The sequence below is a fragment of the Oncorhynchus mykiss genome, chromosome 15 (assembly GCF_013265735.2).
Source record: "Oncorhynchus mykiss isolate Arlee chromosome 15, USDA_OmykA_1.1, whole genome shotgun sequence".
Taxonomy (NCBI): Eukaryota; Metazoa; Chordata; class Actinopteri; order Salmoniformes; family Salmonidae; genus Oncorhynchus; species Oncorhynchus mykiss.
Genome location: NC_048579.1, coordinates 17,742,646 through 17,760,075, shown reverse-complemented (window position 1 = coordinate 17,760,075; position 17,430 = coordinate 17,742,646). Strand labels below are relative to the sequence as shown.

Sequence of the window (17,430 nt, the reverse complement as noted above, 5' to 3'; positions counted from 1 at the left end):
ACTATATACAGACTGGTTTAATATTATATATCCCTACTATATACAGACTGGTTTAATGTTATATATGCCTACTATATACAGACTGGTTTAATATTATATATCCCTACTATATACAGACTGGTTTAATATTATATATCCCTACTATATACAGACTGGTTTAATGTTATATATCCCTACTATATACAGACTGGTTTAATGTTATATATCCCTACTATATACAGACTGGTTTAATGTTATATATGTCTACTATATACAGACTGGTTTAATGTTATATATGCCTACTATATACAGACTGGTTTAATGTTATATATGCCTACTATATACAGACTGGTTTAATATTATATATCCCTACTATATACAGACTGGTTTAATATTATATATCCCTACTATATACAGACTGGTTTAATGTTATATATGTCTACTATATACAGACTGGTTTAATGTTATATATGCCTACTATATACAGACTGGTTTAATATTATATATCCCTACTATATACAGACTGGTTTAATATTATATATCCCTACTATATACAGACTGGTTTAATGTTATATATGCCTACTATATACAGACTGGTTTAATATTATATATGTCTACTATATACAGACTGGTTTAATGTTATATATGTCTACTATATACAGACTGGTTTAATATTATATATGTCTACTATATACAGACTGGTTTAATATTATATATCCCTACTATATACAGACTGGTTTAATGTTATATATCCCTACTATATACAGACTGGTTTAATGTTATATATGCCTACTATATACAGACTGGTTTAATGTTATATATGTCTACTATATACAGACTGGTTTAATGTTATATATGTCTACTATATACAGACTGGTTTAATGTTATATATGCCTACTATATACAGACTGGTTTAATGTTATTTTTGCCTACTTTATACAGGCTGGTTTAATGTTATATGAGTCCTATATTCAGGCCAACACTGGAATCTCAATCGAGCCCGCTGCTAACGGACTAAGTCATACCTCCACAGCAAATGCCTGTGAATCTTAAGTGTGGCCCCGGACAGCGCCACTGAGCATGATGAATGGCCCTGTGCTGCACTGCGTTCCGCTGCTGTCACAGTTTGCCAGTTGGATGGCTCGCCTGATGGACATAATTGGAATGGACAAAGTCTGGATGGTGGCTGTTTGTAACACTACAGCACGGCATAGGCGCACACATTTACAAAAACGAATACGTTTGGTCTGTCAACAGCGTTGAATACAAATATTTATTTGAACTAACTGCCAATTGCCCGTGGGGTTGGTCGTTCAGTCGGTCAACATTTGAGACAAAATATCCCCATTTACGTATTATTAAACCGACTTCAAAACGCGTATCTCTGTCTGTGGCAATCAAGACGTGTTTGTTCCTGACCCTAAGACATGTTCACAAGACGGAAGGACATGCAGGCTGATGCACGCATACTTACTGACGTGTTGCAGGTGTGTAAATGGTTTAGCGCATGTGCCAGGTAATAGAAATGTTAATGCAGTACCGGCATTCTAATAAGTTCGGTATTTAATACTTTCCCTTTTCAAAATTCGACCCACTGTAGGACTAACCACACAGACAACCGGTAGGGTATGTTCAAATGTAACTTTATTCAACATTCTGGCTTGTAAGGAAACGTTCCACGTTTTTCCACTGCTTAGTTTTATGCTGTATACCAAAAGCGGGTTTCACAGGCTGATTCATCAGCCGACACAACAGTTATAACATATTCTACTCACACGCTCTTCTCTTCATGGGTTCTGGATTCAGGATAAACACAGAATTGATTACACCATGCACTGTCAATGCTGAAGAGCATCAATCCCGTATTAAGAGGATCTTCCCATGTCTTCAAGGAGGAAGATAATGAAGCCGGACACTGTCCTTCTGCGAGCATCAATACAAAACTTACTCCGATGAGATTGTTTCCTCTTCTGTCATGATCAGGCTGTGACCACATACAGTACTGTGTCTCATTTTAAATATTTACAACTCCTTTCACATTCAAAGTCATCAATACGGAATCGTTCGTTCCTATCCTTGTTGGCCACTGTGCTCATACATATACTGAGTTTGTTCCAAGCTGTGTAAATACTTCCTGTTGTTATTCACCACCCCTTCAGCCATTACACATGTTTTCTAGAGGGAACTGGCAGTTAAGTGCATTAGTCCAGCTAAATGCAATCCCCTGTGGAGAGGAACTACTGGTTCATGGCCATCAGTTTGTAAGAGAGGAGCTAGACTGTTTGCAGACATATCAATCAAATTAAATCAGTAAAATGTATTTATAAAGCACTTTTTTACATCATCAGATGTCACAAAGTGTTATACAGAAAGCCCAGCCTAAAACCCCAAACAGCAAGCAATGCAGATGTAGAAGCATGGTGGCTAGGAAAAACTCCCTAGAAAAGCAGGAACCTAGGAAGAAACTTAGAAGGAGTCAAAAACAAAAACAGTTGGTCTGGGACAATGTAGCACGTACAGTGAACAGGTCAGGGTTCCATTTCTGCAGGCAGAACAGCTGAAACTGGAGCAGCAGCCTGACCAGGTGGACTGGGGACAGCCAGGTGTCATCAGGCCAGGTTGTCCTGAGGCATGGTCCTAAGGGCTCAGATCCACCGGGAGAGGAGGGAGAGAGGGACAGAGAGAGAATTAGAGGGAGAATACTTAAAATCCCACAGGACACCAGATGAGACAGGATAATTACACTAGATATAACAGACTGACCCTAGCCCCCCGGCACAGTAACTATTGCAGCACAGATAATGGAGGCTGAGACGGGGGGGTCGGGGGACACTGTGGCCCCGTCCGACAAAACCCCCGGACATATCTGCCCATCATCAGTCAGGTGGTTGTATTCGCAAGTAAATAGGCTACCTTTCATAACTCCCACACAATATTTGCATGTTACAATGTCGACACAGTGTTGTGTTGGTAACAACCATAATTCAACAAATAATTACCTGTGTACTACAGTATATAGAGGTTAGGGTTTTTCTAATTTCTCCAGTGTTAGCAAGCCTCCCTTTCTCCTAGCCTGGGTACCAGAGTGGTTGTGCTATTATTCCACTCCTTGTCACTTCTTGTCATGTGACACAGAGTACAAGGAGTGGAACGTTAGCACAGACAGGCCTGGATTTCAGGCTACATTTCTCCTCCGTCTTATCTTCTAACTAAGCCGTTTGACAGGATGAGCTGAGCAAGGCACTGTACAGCATCACTGATCTACAAATCATTTTCCATCCCAAATAACTTTTCATTATGTTCTCGCAGCACCTTGCACACACCTATCCCCTGGAACACCCTATAGTCTATGACCATGGAGGATTGCCATTGCTGCAGTACCAAGTGAGATTGCAGCCCAGGACTCCAGTTCACATATTCTAAAATCTTCCCTTGACTTTCCATCCTGCCGCCTTGTGACTTTGTCCTCCTGAATTGTCCCTTTATGAGCCGCATTATCTTCCTCAATAAATCTTTAAATAACTATGTACTTTGAGGTGTTGCGTCAAGAGAATTGGGAAGTGTAGAGTATTGCTTGGCACACATACGTACCATGAATGGAACTTCCACAGGCACCTTAGTCCAATTACAACCCTCTTCCTGGAATCTGCCCAATGCCACATCACCTACAGGTACAAAGTGTAAACACATCAGGAAATGTTCCCACTTATAAGCACAAACATGTCTTGAGAAATGATCATCTTTAATACTCTGCTGCTCAGTCTGTTAGTGTGTGCACCACAATGTCAGCAGCCATGGACTCAATCAGTTGTTCAATATGTCTGGATCTACTGAAGGATCCGGTAACCATTCCCTGTGGACACAGCTACTGTATGGGCTGTATTAAAGATTGCTGGAATCAGGATGATCTGAAGGGTGTCTATAGCTGCCCTCAGTGCAGACAGACCTTCACCCCAAGGCCTGTTCTGAAGAAAAGCACCATGCTAGCAGAATTGGTGGAGACTCTGAAGAAGACAGGACTCCAAGCTGGTACCCCTGCTCACCATTATGCTGGACCTGGAGATGTTGCGTGTGATGTCTGCACTGGGAGAAAACTCAAAGCGGTCAAGTCCTGTCTGGTGTGTCTGGCCTCTTACTGTGAGACTCACCTCCAGCCTCACTATGAATCTCCTACCTTTAAGAAGCACAAGCTGGTCAAAGCCTCCACACAACTAGAGGAGAAGATCTGCTCTCATCATGACAAACTGGTGGAGATTTACTGCCATACTGATCAGCAGTTTATCTGTTATCTGTGTACAATGGATAAACATAAAGGCCATGATACAGTCTCAGCTGAATCAGAAAGGATTGAGAGACAGGTAAGGACAACAACTCTGTAATAATTGTTCATTCACAGTATCAATGTGAGAATACTATTAATTACAAAATATTATTCACTGCACATATATTTCTGTATGACATTGAAAAGGAAGTTAGCCCACACCCAATAACTTAAGGCTGGCAGGTAGCCTAGCAGTTAAGAGCATTGGACCAGTAACTGAAATGTGTCTGGTTTGAGTCCCTGAACCGGCAAGGTGGGTGGGTGGGTGCCCAGGACCGAGTTAAGGAAATCCTGGATTAAGGCAGCCACTGTCACCTCTCTGATTCGGAGGGGTTGGGTTAAATGTGGAAAATATATATCGGTTGAATGCATTCAGTTATGTGTATCTCCTTTCCCTGAGCTAATGCCTAGGCTTTGAGTGCTTTTGCAGGCTTATGTGCTTTTTTGGCACACAGGAGACCTGGGATAGAAAATGATTGGTCATGCGCATACAGACACGCATGTGACTTTTCTTCCATAAGTCATGGACTTTGACCTATCATGAAGTTTGATCTGTTCTCAGTAAGACAGAGTCACTTGTACACATGAACAATGGACTGACATTTGTTTTTTACACCAGAGTCAACTGGGAGAGAAACAGAAGGAAACCAAACAGAGAATCCAGAAGAGACAGAAAGAGATACAGGATGTGAGACAGGCTGTGAAGTCACTCAGGGTGAGAGTTGTTGACCATTTGGATGTATTTACTTAGAAGATAGTCCCCTTTAAAGTAAACTACAGTAAAACTGAAGCCAGTGATCAGCCCAGTGCTGGGCCATGTTCCATTCCCACTGAGCCCCTCTGTTGGGAACAAGTTGTCCGGGGTTCTTGTGAGAGCTGAGTGAATGAACTGGTTGAAATGGAACCCCTCCTCTCTTTGTTTGTTTCCTAACAGCGCTCTGCACAAGCAGCAGTGGGGGACAGTGAGAGGATCTTTACCGAGCTGATCCACTCCATTGAGAGAAAGCGCTCTGAGGTGAAAGAGCTGATCAGAGCCCAGGAGAAGGTTGAAGTGAGACGAGCAAAAGGACTGCTGAAGCAACTGGACCAGGAGATGGCTGAGCTGAGGAGGAGAGAGGGCGAGTTGGAGCAGCTCGCACACACAGAAGACAACATTCAATTCCTCCAGGTGATATCAGTGACTCTCTGTCCCCAGCATCAGGTGTTACTGCTGAAAGTGAAATGTTTGTATTTCTCAACAATAATCTTTTCTGTTTTTTTATGTCTCTGTAGAGTTTCCAGTCTCTCTGTGTCCCTCCTCGATCTGAACACTTACTCAGCATCACTGTCAACCAACACGTCTTCTTTGAGGATGTAAGAAAATCAGTCACTGAGCTAAAAAGCCAATTAGGAAAAATCTGCTCTGGGGAAATTGCCAAGATCTCTGTAAAAGGTAGGTAACCTAGGCAACTACTGAGCCCTTTGACTTTCTGTAATGTTTTAGTCATGATCAGTATTGAACTGTGTTTATATATTTAATTTCCTATGTTTCCATAGTGACAAAAGTCCACATTGTTCCACCTTCTGAGCCCCGTTGTCTTCCGTCATTTGGCACAACTCAGTCTGGACTGTCAGTTGGAGGACTAGCATCACATGGAAATGATACCACCTGTCAGAAGACGAGGCCTGAACCCAAAACCAGAGAGGAGTTCTTAGAATGTGAGGAAAGAATATACCCCAGCTAGTGCATAACGTTCTGAGAACCATACGTTTCTTAGTGCTTTGTGAGAGCATGGTTATTTTGCATACAATCTTTCCAGAGTATTCTGAGAATGGTGCAGGATACCCAACTAGCACATAATGTTCTGAGAACCATGTTTCTTAGGTAGGAATTTTAGTAGTTCAGCATACGGATTTCTACATGTTTCCTCATTCTTAAAAAAAAAAGTGCTACCGGTTGCCTTCAGACAAGTGCCGTGACACTTGTGGGGGTCGTAGAGCAAGTTAGTTTGTAGCCCAAATGGTTCGGACACTACCAAACAGAAGTTGGCACATCGAGATCGCCACTTTACATAAAAACCACAAGAAAACATTAAGTTCAAAGAACATTCTATGAGTGTTATTTAAAAACATATACATTCCGTTCTCAGCATCAACAAAACTCTTTCTTGTTCATAAGTGTGTTCAGGTGTGTCGGCCGCATCCACTAATTGGCCACACCTGATCTTAATGAGTGCTTGCCAGCTAGCACATTTTGTTCCTTGGAAGTTATGGGAATGTAAGTTTTTGGTTTCCCATTGGTTCTGGGAACGAAGCCATACATTTCTTTTATAAACGTTCTGAGAATGGAAGTAAAAAAAATTAAATGACTAGGCTGCAGGAGGTTCTGAGAATGTTTTACTATGGTTACCTGAAAGTTTTCCTGGGAGGTTTTATTAACTTTTTGAAAACAGAAATTATAGATTATTTGAAGGTAATTAAATAACATTCTAAGAACATGTTTCAATAAGACTTTTAATAACACTGCTAGCTCAGTTTGGGTTAACTGTTTAGAACTCCAAGCACAGATAGGACACCTTGGAAAGTCATTTGCTTAGGCATTAATTATGCATTTATTTTTCTATTGTGGCACGGTGTCAATGAGCCTCAAACCTATGATCTTCTGTTCTCTATTCATGGAATTAGTCCACTACACCACCAGGACAGTTGTGATTCATTTTTTAAACTCATACAAACCTGTTTATTATATTCTATTCAAACAGACCATATTTCAACATAAAAAACCACTCATTAATATCAATTAGTGGGCGTGGCCAGCATACCTAAACACACTTAAGAAGATAGAGGATAGAGAGTGTTTTGTTGACGCTGAGAACTGTTTTTTCCTTCCCACCTTCTGACACCCAGGTGGCAGCACACATTGTTGCGTGCCTAGCAGATATCTTAGCTTGGATGTTGGCCCACCACCTTAAGCTCTACCTCGACAAGATGGAGCTGCTCTTTCTCCCGGGGAATGCCTGCCCACTCAAAGACCTCTCCATCACGGTTGACAACTCCACAGTGTTCCCCACCCAGAGTGCAAAGAACATTGGTGTGACCCTGGACAACACCCTGTTTTTCTCTGCAAACATCAAAGCAGTGACTCGCTCCTGCAGGTTCGTGCTCTACAAGATCAGTAGAGTACAACCCTACCTCACACAGGAAACAGTGCAGGTCCTAATCCAGGCACTTGTCATATCCCGTCTGGACTACTGCAACTCTCTGTTGGCTGGGCTCCCCGCGTGTGCCACCTGGAACTTGTCCAGAATGCTGCAGCCCGCCTGGTTTTCATCCATCCCAAGTTCTACCATGTAACCCCACTCCTCGGCACACTGCACTGGCTTCCAGTTGAAGCTCGCATCCACTACAAGACCATGGTGCTTGCCTACGAAGCAGAAAGAGGAACTGCCCATCCCTACCTTCCGGCTATGATAAAACAAAAAACTTACGTTCACACAGCTTCCAAGGAACCAAATGTGCTAGCTGGGACTGTACAATGCACTTTAATATACTACACACACAAACACCTGGATGCACACATACATTTCACCTGTTGTTTTGTCTTCCTCCTCAGATTCCTGTCCGCTCACATTGGATCCCAACACGGCATTTAACTGTCTGTGTCTGTCTGAGGGGAACAGAAAGGTGACACGGCGTTATAAGGACCAGCTTTATCCTGCCCATTCAGACAGATTTACCACCTACCCCCAGGTGTTGTGTGGAGAGGGTCTGTCTGGAGCCTGCTACTGGGAGGTGGAGTGGAGCGGGGACTGGGTTGATATAGCTGTCTCATATAAAGGGATAAGCAGGAGTGGACCTGACGAGGGTTTGTTTAGAAGCAGTAAACAGGCCTGGTGTTTGGAGTGTGATGCTTCTGGTTGCTCTTTCTATCACAATGATAAACCGACTGTCATACCTGTCTCCTGTTCCACCAGAGTAGGAGTGTATCTGGACCACAGTGCAGGAACTCTGTCTTTCTACAGCGTCTCTGACACAATGACCCTACTCTGCAGAGTCCAAACCACTTTCACTCAGCCCCTATATCCTGGGTTCACTGTCTCTAGAACTGTGAATATACTGAAACCAAACAAGATTATTATAGCAAACTAAAACTGAAACTAAAACAAAAACTAATCTTGAAAAAACTATTCAGTAAACCGAAATAAAATAACTAACTAAATTGTAAAAATAAATAAACAAATAAATAAACATAACCTAACTAGGCAAGTCAGTTAAGAACAAATTCTTATTTACATTGACGGCCTACTTGGGACCAGTTTGTGTGTCAAAAGCAATTTGCGGCCCAGAAACAGGGCAGTTGTTTGAAAATTTGTATCATTATAGTTTCTACATACAGTGGTTCCTCCCTTAAAAGTTACGTCATACTGAAGCGCACCTTGTGTGCTGCCGCAGCATTCTGTGGCACGTCATTTAATTCTCAGCCAATTCTTCTGTTACTGCAAGTTATTGCTAGTTTGACCACCAGAGGGCATCCTTGAGAAGCATTTGATAGTACTCCCGTATTGGCATTACCAGTGAATGTAAAACCTTTTTTGTAATAACATAGTATATGGGATTAATTTTAAGAAATTTGGCTTAATTAATTTGATTAATATTATGGTGTTTCTATTCAGAGAAAAAATATGCACAGTTTGTCTCTACGTTAGCTAACATATTCCTCTCAATTGTACATTGTACATTTTTGGCTTGACTCGCCTCCCCGTAATGTTTTGTCAGCCATCTTTGCTGAAGAAAGTCCCCAGGGAGGGGTGGCTCATGTCAAATTCATCACTGGAACCACTCAATATGATTGGTCATATAAAAACCTATAGAGACATTAAAAAGGAACTAAGGTCAGGGCGTGACAGTATCCCCCCCCCCCCCCCCCCCCCCCTCCCCAAAGGTGCGGACTCTGGCCGCAAAACCTAAACCCATAGGGGGGTGGTCTGGGTGGGCATCTATCCGCGGTGGCGGCTCTGGCGCGGGACGTGGACCCCACTCCACCATAGTCTTGGCCCACTTAAGTGGCGCCTTTGGAGCGGCGACCCTCGCCGCCGACCTTGGACTGGGGACCCTTGCAGCGGGCCCCAAATAGACAGGCGACATCATTGCTATAAGACATGAAGGTCAGTCAATGTGGAAAATCTCAAAAACGTTGAAAGTTTCTTCAAGTGCAGTCGCAAAAACCATCAAGCTCTATGATGAAACTGGCTCACATGAGGACCGCCACAGAAAAGGAAGACCCAGAGTTACCTCTGCTGTAGTGGATAAGTTAATTAGAGTTACCAGCCTCAGAAATTGCAGCCCAAATAAATGCTTCACAGAGTTCAAGCAACAGACACATCTCGACATCAACTGTTCAGAGGAGACTGCGTGAATCAGGCCTTCATGGTTTAATTTCTGCAAAGGAATAACTACTAAAGGACAAGAAGAGACTTTCTTGGGCCAAGAAACACGAAAAATGGACATTAGACTCGTGGAAATCTGTCCTTTGTCTGATGAATACACATTTGAGTTTGGTTCCCACCATGAAGCATGGAGGAGAAGGTGTGATGGTGTGGGGGTGCTTTGCTGGTGAAACTGTCTGTGATTTATTTAGAATTCAAGGTACAATTAACCAGCATGGCTACCATAGCATTCTGCAGCGATACACCATCCCATTTGGTTTGCGCTTAGTGGGACTATCCTTTGTTTTTCAACAGGACAATGACCCAACACACCTCCAGGCTGAGTAAGGGCTATTTGACCAAGAAGGAGAATGATAGAGTGCTGCATCAGTTGATCTGGCTTCACAATCACTCAACCTCAACCCAATTGAGATGGTTTGGGATGAGTTGGACCACAGAGTGAAGGAAAAGCAGCCAAGCAGCCAAGTTCAGCATATGTGGGAACTCCTTCAAGACTGTTGGAAAAGCATTCCAGGTGAAGCTGGTTGAGAGCATACCAAGAGTGTGAAAAGCTGACATCAAGTCAAAGTGTGGTGTTACGGCTCTCGTTTGTGGAATGACCGGTCCAAGGTTCAGCGTTGTAGGCGTACATCGTTTTTTATTTGATGACACCAAAAGCAAAATAACGACTAAAAACGAAAGCACCACAGTTCTGTAAGGCAAAGAAACAATACAGAAAACAAGATCCCACAAAACCCAAACGGAAAATGACAACCTATATATGATCCCCAATCAGAGACAATGATTGACAGCTGCCTCTGATTGCGAACCACACTCGGCCAAAACAAAGAAATAGAAAACATAGAATGCCCACCCAAATCACACCCTGACCTAACCAAATAGGGAAATAAAAAGGCTCTCTAAGGTCAGGGCGTGACAGGGGGCTACTTTGAAGAATTTCAAATATATTTGGGTTTGTTTAACAATTTTTGGGTAACTACATTGTTCCATATGTGCTATTTCCTAGTTTTGATGTCTTCACTATTATTCTACAATCTAGAAAATAGTACAAATCAAGAAAAAAAAACCTTGAATGAGTAGGTGTGTCCAAACTTTTGACTGGTACTGTATGTGGTAGTGGAGTAGGGGCCTGAGGAACACACTTAGTGTGTTGTGAAATCTGTTACGGATGTACTGTAATGTTTTTAAATTGTATTTTGTCGAACCCCAGGAAGAGTAGATGAATGGTGATCCATAATAAATACAAATACAAATCATATATTTTGTGTTGTGGTGGTGTGACAGTGTTATATGATGCACTATTTTATATTTTATTTTATGTGTGATGTAAGTGTCTTAATGTATTTGGACCTCAGGAAGAGTAGCTTCTGCCTTGGCAGGAACTAATGGGAATCCCTAATAAAATACAAATACAAATGGACATGTAGTCTTATAATCTCCACCCGGCACAGCCAGAAGAGTACTGACTATCCCTCAGAGCCTGGTTCTTCTCTAGGTTTCTTCCTAGGTTCCTGCCTTTCCAGGGAGATTTTCCTAGCCACTGTTTCCCTACATCTGCATTACTTGCTCTCAGGGGTTTTAGGATCAGGTCTCTGTAAAGCACTTTGTGACCACTACTGTTGTAAAAAGGGCTCTGTAAAGACATTTGATTGACTGATTTATACTAAGCCTAACCCTAAACCTGACCCAAAAGACAGTTCACTAGACACAGACCACACCTCCAAATGCATAGTTATTACAATATTTATTTAGGAAGATTAAAATGACGATTCATGAGGACAAAGTCACAAGGTGGAACGATGGTTGAACAGTTGGAGAACTGGAATATGTGAAATGTGCTCTCATTTCCCTTGGCAGGGTGATTGGCGTGAGCGAGGTGCTGCGAGAACATGCCCACTGGGCTTATACGTCAATTCAACACCTATTCCACTTTGGTTCAACGTCATTGAAATGGCGTGGAAATAAAGTTGATTCAACCAGCGGGTAATGTGTTGTTATTTAGGATGCAACATGATTTATTGATCAGTGATTCTGTACAGTGCCTTGCTCAGCTCCAAATTTGAGATTTTTGGATTCAAGCACAGTGTCTTTGTGAGATGCAGAGTAGGTGAACGGATGATCTCCGAATGTGTGGTTCCCACCATGAAGCATCTAGAAGGAGGTGTAATAGTGTGGGGGTGCATTGCTGGTGACACTGTCAGTGATTTATTTAAAATGCAAGGCACAATTAGCCAGCATGTCTACCACAGCATTCTGCAGCGATACGCCATCCCATCTGGTTTGCGTTTAGTGGGACCATCATTTGATTTTTCGACAGGACATTGACCCAAAGCACACCTTCAGGTTGTGTAAGGGCTATTTGACCAAGAAGGAATGTGATGCATCAGATGGCCCCCACAATCACCCAACCTTTACCCAATTGAGAGGGTTTGGGATGAGTTGGACCACAGAGTGAAGGAAAAGCAGCCAACAAGTGCTGAGCATACGTGGGAACTCCTTCAAAACTGTTGGAAAATCATTCCAGTTGAAGCTGGTTGAGAGCATGCCAAGAGTGAGCTTGGTGTCATCAAGGCAAAGGGTGGTTACTTTGAACAATCTCAATAACACTCATGATTCCATGTATGTTATTTAATAGTTTTGATGTCTTCACTATTATTCTACAGTGTAGAAAATCCCTTGAATGAGTACATGTATCCAAACTTTTGACTGGTACTGTATGTGTAGTACGTTATTTTACTGTAGTCATAGTTTCACCTAGCAGTGAATCACTGCTGTTTGAGAATGACTCAACATTTGGGCTGATCTATGACCTTACAGAACCTCCCCTGGTCAGAGGGGGATGAAGCAACCTCACAGAGCTACACACAACGGCACTTTATGGACATACATCAGACATAGATTGGTGGTTCTGTAATGACCAGAAAACAGAGTTAATGAATATACTGTGCACAATACAATCTCTGACACTGCTTGAGGAAGACAGAGTAGGACGGTATGTGACATGCAGTAACGAGGATGGACAGATGTCCGGTGCCCTAACAACTGGCCCCTAGCAACCAACCAGTGGTCAGAGCCCCAGGTCACAGAGGGGGCAGAGATCAGCAGGCAGACACCCGGACTCTTGCCGGGGAGGGCTTCTACTACAGAGGTTTGAGAGGGCTGTGAAATGGTGTTAACAGACACCGACAGGGAATTCATAACAATTGCCGTGGGTTTGTAATAGAGGAGCAACCAATCCGTTTTGTGGTTATGTGCCCAAGTAAATAAGCTACTTTTCACAGCTTTCCCACACAATATGTTTTGCCACATTGTTATGTTGGCAACAACCACAATTAAACTAAACGATTGCTTCTGTGCTACAGTATGTGGAGAATAGGGTTTCTATGTCTCCAGTGTTTGCAAGCCTCCCTCCTTTCTCCTAGCTTGAGTACCAGAGGGTTTGTGCTATCATTCCACATAGAGTACAAGGAGTGGAACGTTAGCACAGACAGGCCTGGATATCAGGCTACATTTCTCCACCCTCTTATCTTCTAACTAACCAGTTTGACAGGATCGGCTAAGCAAGGCACTATACAGAATCACTGATCTACAACTCATATTCCATCACAAATAACTACTCATTATGTTCTCGTAACACCTTGTTCACACCTATCCCCTGGAACACACTGTAAGTCTATGACCATTGAGGATCGCCACTGTTGCCAAGTGAAATGGGAGCCCAGGACTCCAGTTCACATACTCCAGGTCACCCCCTGATCTACCATCATACTGCCTACAGACTGTTCTCCTGAATCGTCACTTTAATCTTCCTCAATAAATCTGGTTATAGCTATGTACTTGGAGGTGTAGTGGTCTGTATCGAGTGAATTGTCAGTTTGGGAGAATGGAGTGTTGCATGACACACATACTATAAATAGAACTTCCTTAACCACCTCTGTCCAATCACAACCCTCTTCCTGGTGTCTGTCCAACACAACACTGTGTACAACCAGGAATGTTCCCACTCAAAAGCACAAACAATTCTAGAGCAACGAAAGTAGTATCATTCGGCTAGTGTTTGCACCACAATGGCAGCAGCCATGGACTCAATCAGTTGTTCAATATGTCTGGATCTACTGAAGGATCCAGTGACTATTCCCTGTGGACACAGCTACTGTATGGGCTGTATTAAGGACTGCTGGGATCAGGATTATGTGATGGGTTTTCTGATCAGCTGCCCCCAGTGCAGACAGACCTTCATCCCAAGGCCTGTTCTGAAGAAAAGCACCATGCTAGCAGAATTGGTGGAGACTCTGAAGAAGACAGGACTCCAAGCTGGTACCCCTGCTCACCATTATGCTGGACCTGGAGATGTTGCGTGTGATGTCTGCACTGGGAGAAAACTCAAAGCGGTCAAGTCCTGTCTGGTGTGTCTGGCCTCTTACTGTGAGACTCACCTCCAGCCTCACTATGCATCTCCTACCTTTAAGAAGCACAAGCTGGTCAAAGCCTCCACACAACTAGAGGAGAAGATCTGCTCTCATCATGACAAACTGGTGGAGATTTACTGCCATACTGATCAACAGTTTATCTGTTATCTGTGTACAATGGATAAACATAAAGGCCATGATACAGTCTCAGCTGAATCAGAAAGGACTGAGAGACAGGTATTGACAATCTATAATTCCGCTCATTCAGAGTATCACTGTGAAAATACCATTCATTGCTGAACATTAGTCACTACTGTACAACATAGCTTTAAAAAGGAAGTCAGCCAACACCCAATAATCTAGCTGTGCTAATATACACACTCATGTGATGTTACCTTTACTGAGACCTGAATAGTTGCATTGGCTCTTTCAGCTAATGCCTAGGCGTTTGGCTTAGCAGGCTAATGATATGTATGAGTGTGACACGATCGGTCACACTCATACAGACTCACACAGACACGCGCATGCCTTTTCCATATTGCATAGACTTTGACCTATCATAAAGTTTGATCTGTTCTCATTAAGACAGAATCACTTGTACAAATGAACCATGGAATTACATGTGTTTCCCTGCAGAGCCAGGTGGGGGGAAAACAACAGAAATCCAAACAGAGAATCCAGGATAAAGAGAATGAGATGCAAGAGTTGAGACAGGCTGTGTATTCACTCAAGGTGAGTGTTGTTAACCATTTACATGCATTTACTTAGCAGTTAGGCCTCTAAAGTGACTTATTCCTTCTAAACTAAACTGCAGAAAAACTGGAGCCTGTGAGGAGCCCAGTGCTCGGATATGTTCCAATCCTATTGAGCCCCTCTGTAGGGAACATGTTGCTGGGGTTCTGATGAGAGCTGAATGAATGGGCTGGTTAAAATGCCACCCCTCCTCTCTTTCGGCTTGTCCTAACAGTGCTCTGCAGAGGCAGCGGTGAAGAACAGTGAGAGGATCTTTACTGAACTGATCCAGTCCATTGAGAGAAGGCGCTCTGAGGTGAAAGAGCTGATCAGAGCCCAGGAGAAGGCTGAGGTGAGTCGAGCTGAAGGACTGCTGAAGCAACTGGACCAGGAGATGGCTGAGCTGAGGAGGAGAGAGGGCGAGTTGGAGAAGCTTTCAAACACAGAAGACAACATTCAATTCCCCCAGGTGATATCAGTGACTCTCTGTCCCCAGCATCAGGTGTTTACTACTGAAAATTATTTTTTTTAACTTTCACAGCAATAATCTTTTTCCTGTTTTCTAATCTTTTTTGTTTCGTGCATCTGTAGAGTTTCCAGTCTCTCTATGTCCCTCTTGGATCTAAGGCCTTACCCAGCATCACTTTCAATCAACACGTCTCCTTTGAGCATATAAGGAAATCACTCTCTGGGCTGAAAAGTCAAGTTGAAAAGATCTGCTCTGGGGAAATTGCGAAGATCTCTGTAAAAAGTAGGTAACATACAGTATTAGGTCAGTATATACGATGCAAGTTAGGGCTCGATTAAATCCATGGAGCAGATAATCTGTGTTGTAGCGAGCTTGATATTTAAAGGTAATTTCCGATTAAGCAGACACATGCAGCGTTTACTGTGAATGCAGTCTCCACGAACTCGGTACCATTGCCTTTAAATGCCATTCACGCTAGAACGCAGATATTCCACGCTACGGAATTAATCGAGACCCTATCTGCCATTTAGTAAATTCAGTACATTTGGTGAACTTTATGGTTTAATGTTTGTTCTCAATAGAGAACCTTTTTCAGTTACTTATCCCATTGATTTGCTGTAATGTTTATGTCATGATCAGTGTACACAAGTGATACTTGATTTCCTGTTGTTTCCATAGTGACAAAAGTCCACATTGTTCGACCTTCTGAGCCCCGTTGTCTTCCGTCATTTGGCACAACTCAGTCTGGACTGTCAGTTGGTGGATTAGCATCACATGGGAATGACACCACCTGTCAGAAGACGAGGCCTGAACCCAAAACCAGAGAGGAGTTCTTGGAATGTGAGGAAAGAACATACTGTACATACACGTGTACAAAAACACACACACACATGCATACGCATGCGGACACAAACATGCACACATACATTTCACATGTTGTTTTGTCTTCCTCCTCAGATTCCTGTCAGCTCACATTGGATCCCAACACAGCACATAAAGAGCTGCGTCTGTCTGAGGGGAACAGAAAGGTGACATGGAGTGATAACGACCAGCTTTATCCTGACCATCCAGACAGATTTACCACCTACCCCCAGGTGTTGTGTAGAGAGGGTCTGTCTGGAGCCTGCTACTGGGAGGTAGAGTGGACCGGGGTGGAGGTTTGTATAGCTGTCTCATATAAAGGGATCAGCAGGAGAGGACATAATGAGTGGTTAAGAAGCAGTAATCAGGCCTGGTGTTTGGAGTGTGGTGCCTCTAGCTGCTACTTCTATCACAATGATAAACAGACTGACATACCAGTCCCCCGCTCCACCAGAGTAGTAGGAATGTACTTGGATCACAAGGCAGGAACTCTGTCCTTCTACAGTGTCTTGGACACAATGACCCTCCTCCACAGAGTCCAGACCAATTTCACTCAACCCCTTTATCCTGGATTCTATGTCACTACCTCTCTCAAGATACTGACACCGACTCAGTGATGAGTTACAGTGAGTTATAGTGAAACATTTAGAATAAAGACAAGCAAAAGGGTCAGAACAGTGACCGGAAAGATCCATATTATAAGATTAAGAAGTATTACCAAGTTTAAATAAATGTGCACATAAATTATCGTGATTCTATTGCCTTAGTGCATTTTTCTAAAATGTGTTTTGTATAAAACTCCCACTTCCACAGTCAACATGAGCCCTCTACCAGAGAGGAACAGAGACAGGTACGGTATGTAATATAAATACCTTGTCTTTATACCGTGGCGTGTATTCACGGACGGCAAGGGTAGCCAGGCTTCCCCATATACTTTTAAAAAAATGTCTCATTCATCTCTCTCAGTGTGTTAATCATTTTCCATCAATTCGCAAGGGGCTGAATCTCACCGAATAAATAATTTGAGCGAGGGAAACAGTGCCCCTCTGTCTCAGTATGTGTAGCCCAAAATAGTATAACATGTCTGGGTGGGCATCTGTCCGCGGTGGCGGCTCTGGTGCTGGACGTGGCCCCCACTTCACCTTAGTCTTCCCCCACCTTGTCCTCTTCCGTGGCCTCCTCACCTTGGCAACTCTTCTCAATGGACAGAGGGGCGGCAGCTCGGGACAGAGG

General features: G+C 43.1%; 1 protein-coding gene and 1 pseudogene across 1 annotated transcript; both read left to right on the top strand.

Moving 5' to 3' along the window:
• Window positions 1-3,553: 3,553 nt before the first annotated feature.
• On the top strand, window positions 3,554-8,828 carry LOC110489722 (E3 ubiquitin/ISG15 ligase TRIM25-like). The gene is made up of 6 exons (XM_021562514.2): window positions 3,554-4,337; window positions 4,920-5,015; window positions 5,235-5,468; window positions 5,573-5,732; window positions 5,837-5,998; window positions 7,893-8,828. Exons 1-6 carry the CDS (start codon window positions 3,762-3,764, stop codon window positions 8,426-8,428), a joined length of 1,764 nt encoding a protein of 587 aa, XP_021418189.2. The 5' UTR covers window positions 3,554-3,761; the 3' UTR covers window positions 8,429-8,828.
• A 4,949-nt stretch (window positions 8,829-13,777) lies between these two features.
• Window positions 13,778-17,427, top strand: LOC110489721 (annotated as a pseudogene).
• The last annotated feature ends 3 nt before the right edge of the window (window positions 17,428-17,430 follow it).

What these genes read in the sequence shown, in the direction of transcription:
- LOC110489722 (XM_021562514.2), top strand. Translation starts at nt 3,762, where the DNA reads ATGTCAGCAGCCATGGACTCAATCAGTTGTTCAATATGTCTGGATCTA. An exon ending in ACAACATTCAATTCCTCCAG is followed by an intron (nt 5,469 to 5,572) that starts GTGATATCAGTG and finishes ATGTCTCTGTAG; the next exon opens with AGTTTCCAGTCTCTCTGTGT. An exon ending in CAGAGAGGAGTTCTTAGAAT is followed by an intron (nt 5,999 to 7,892) that starts GTGAGGAAAGAA and finishes CTTCCTCCTCAG; the next exon opens with ATTCCTGTCCGCTCACATTG.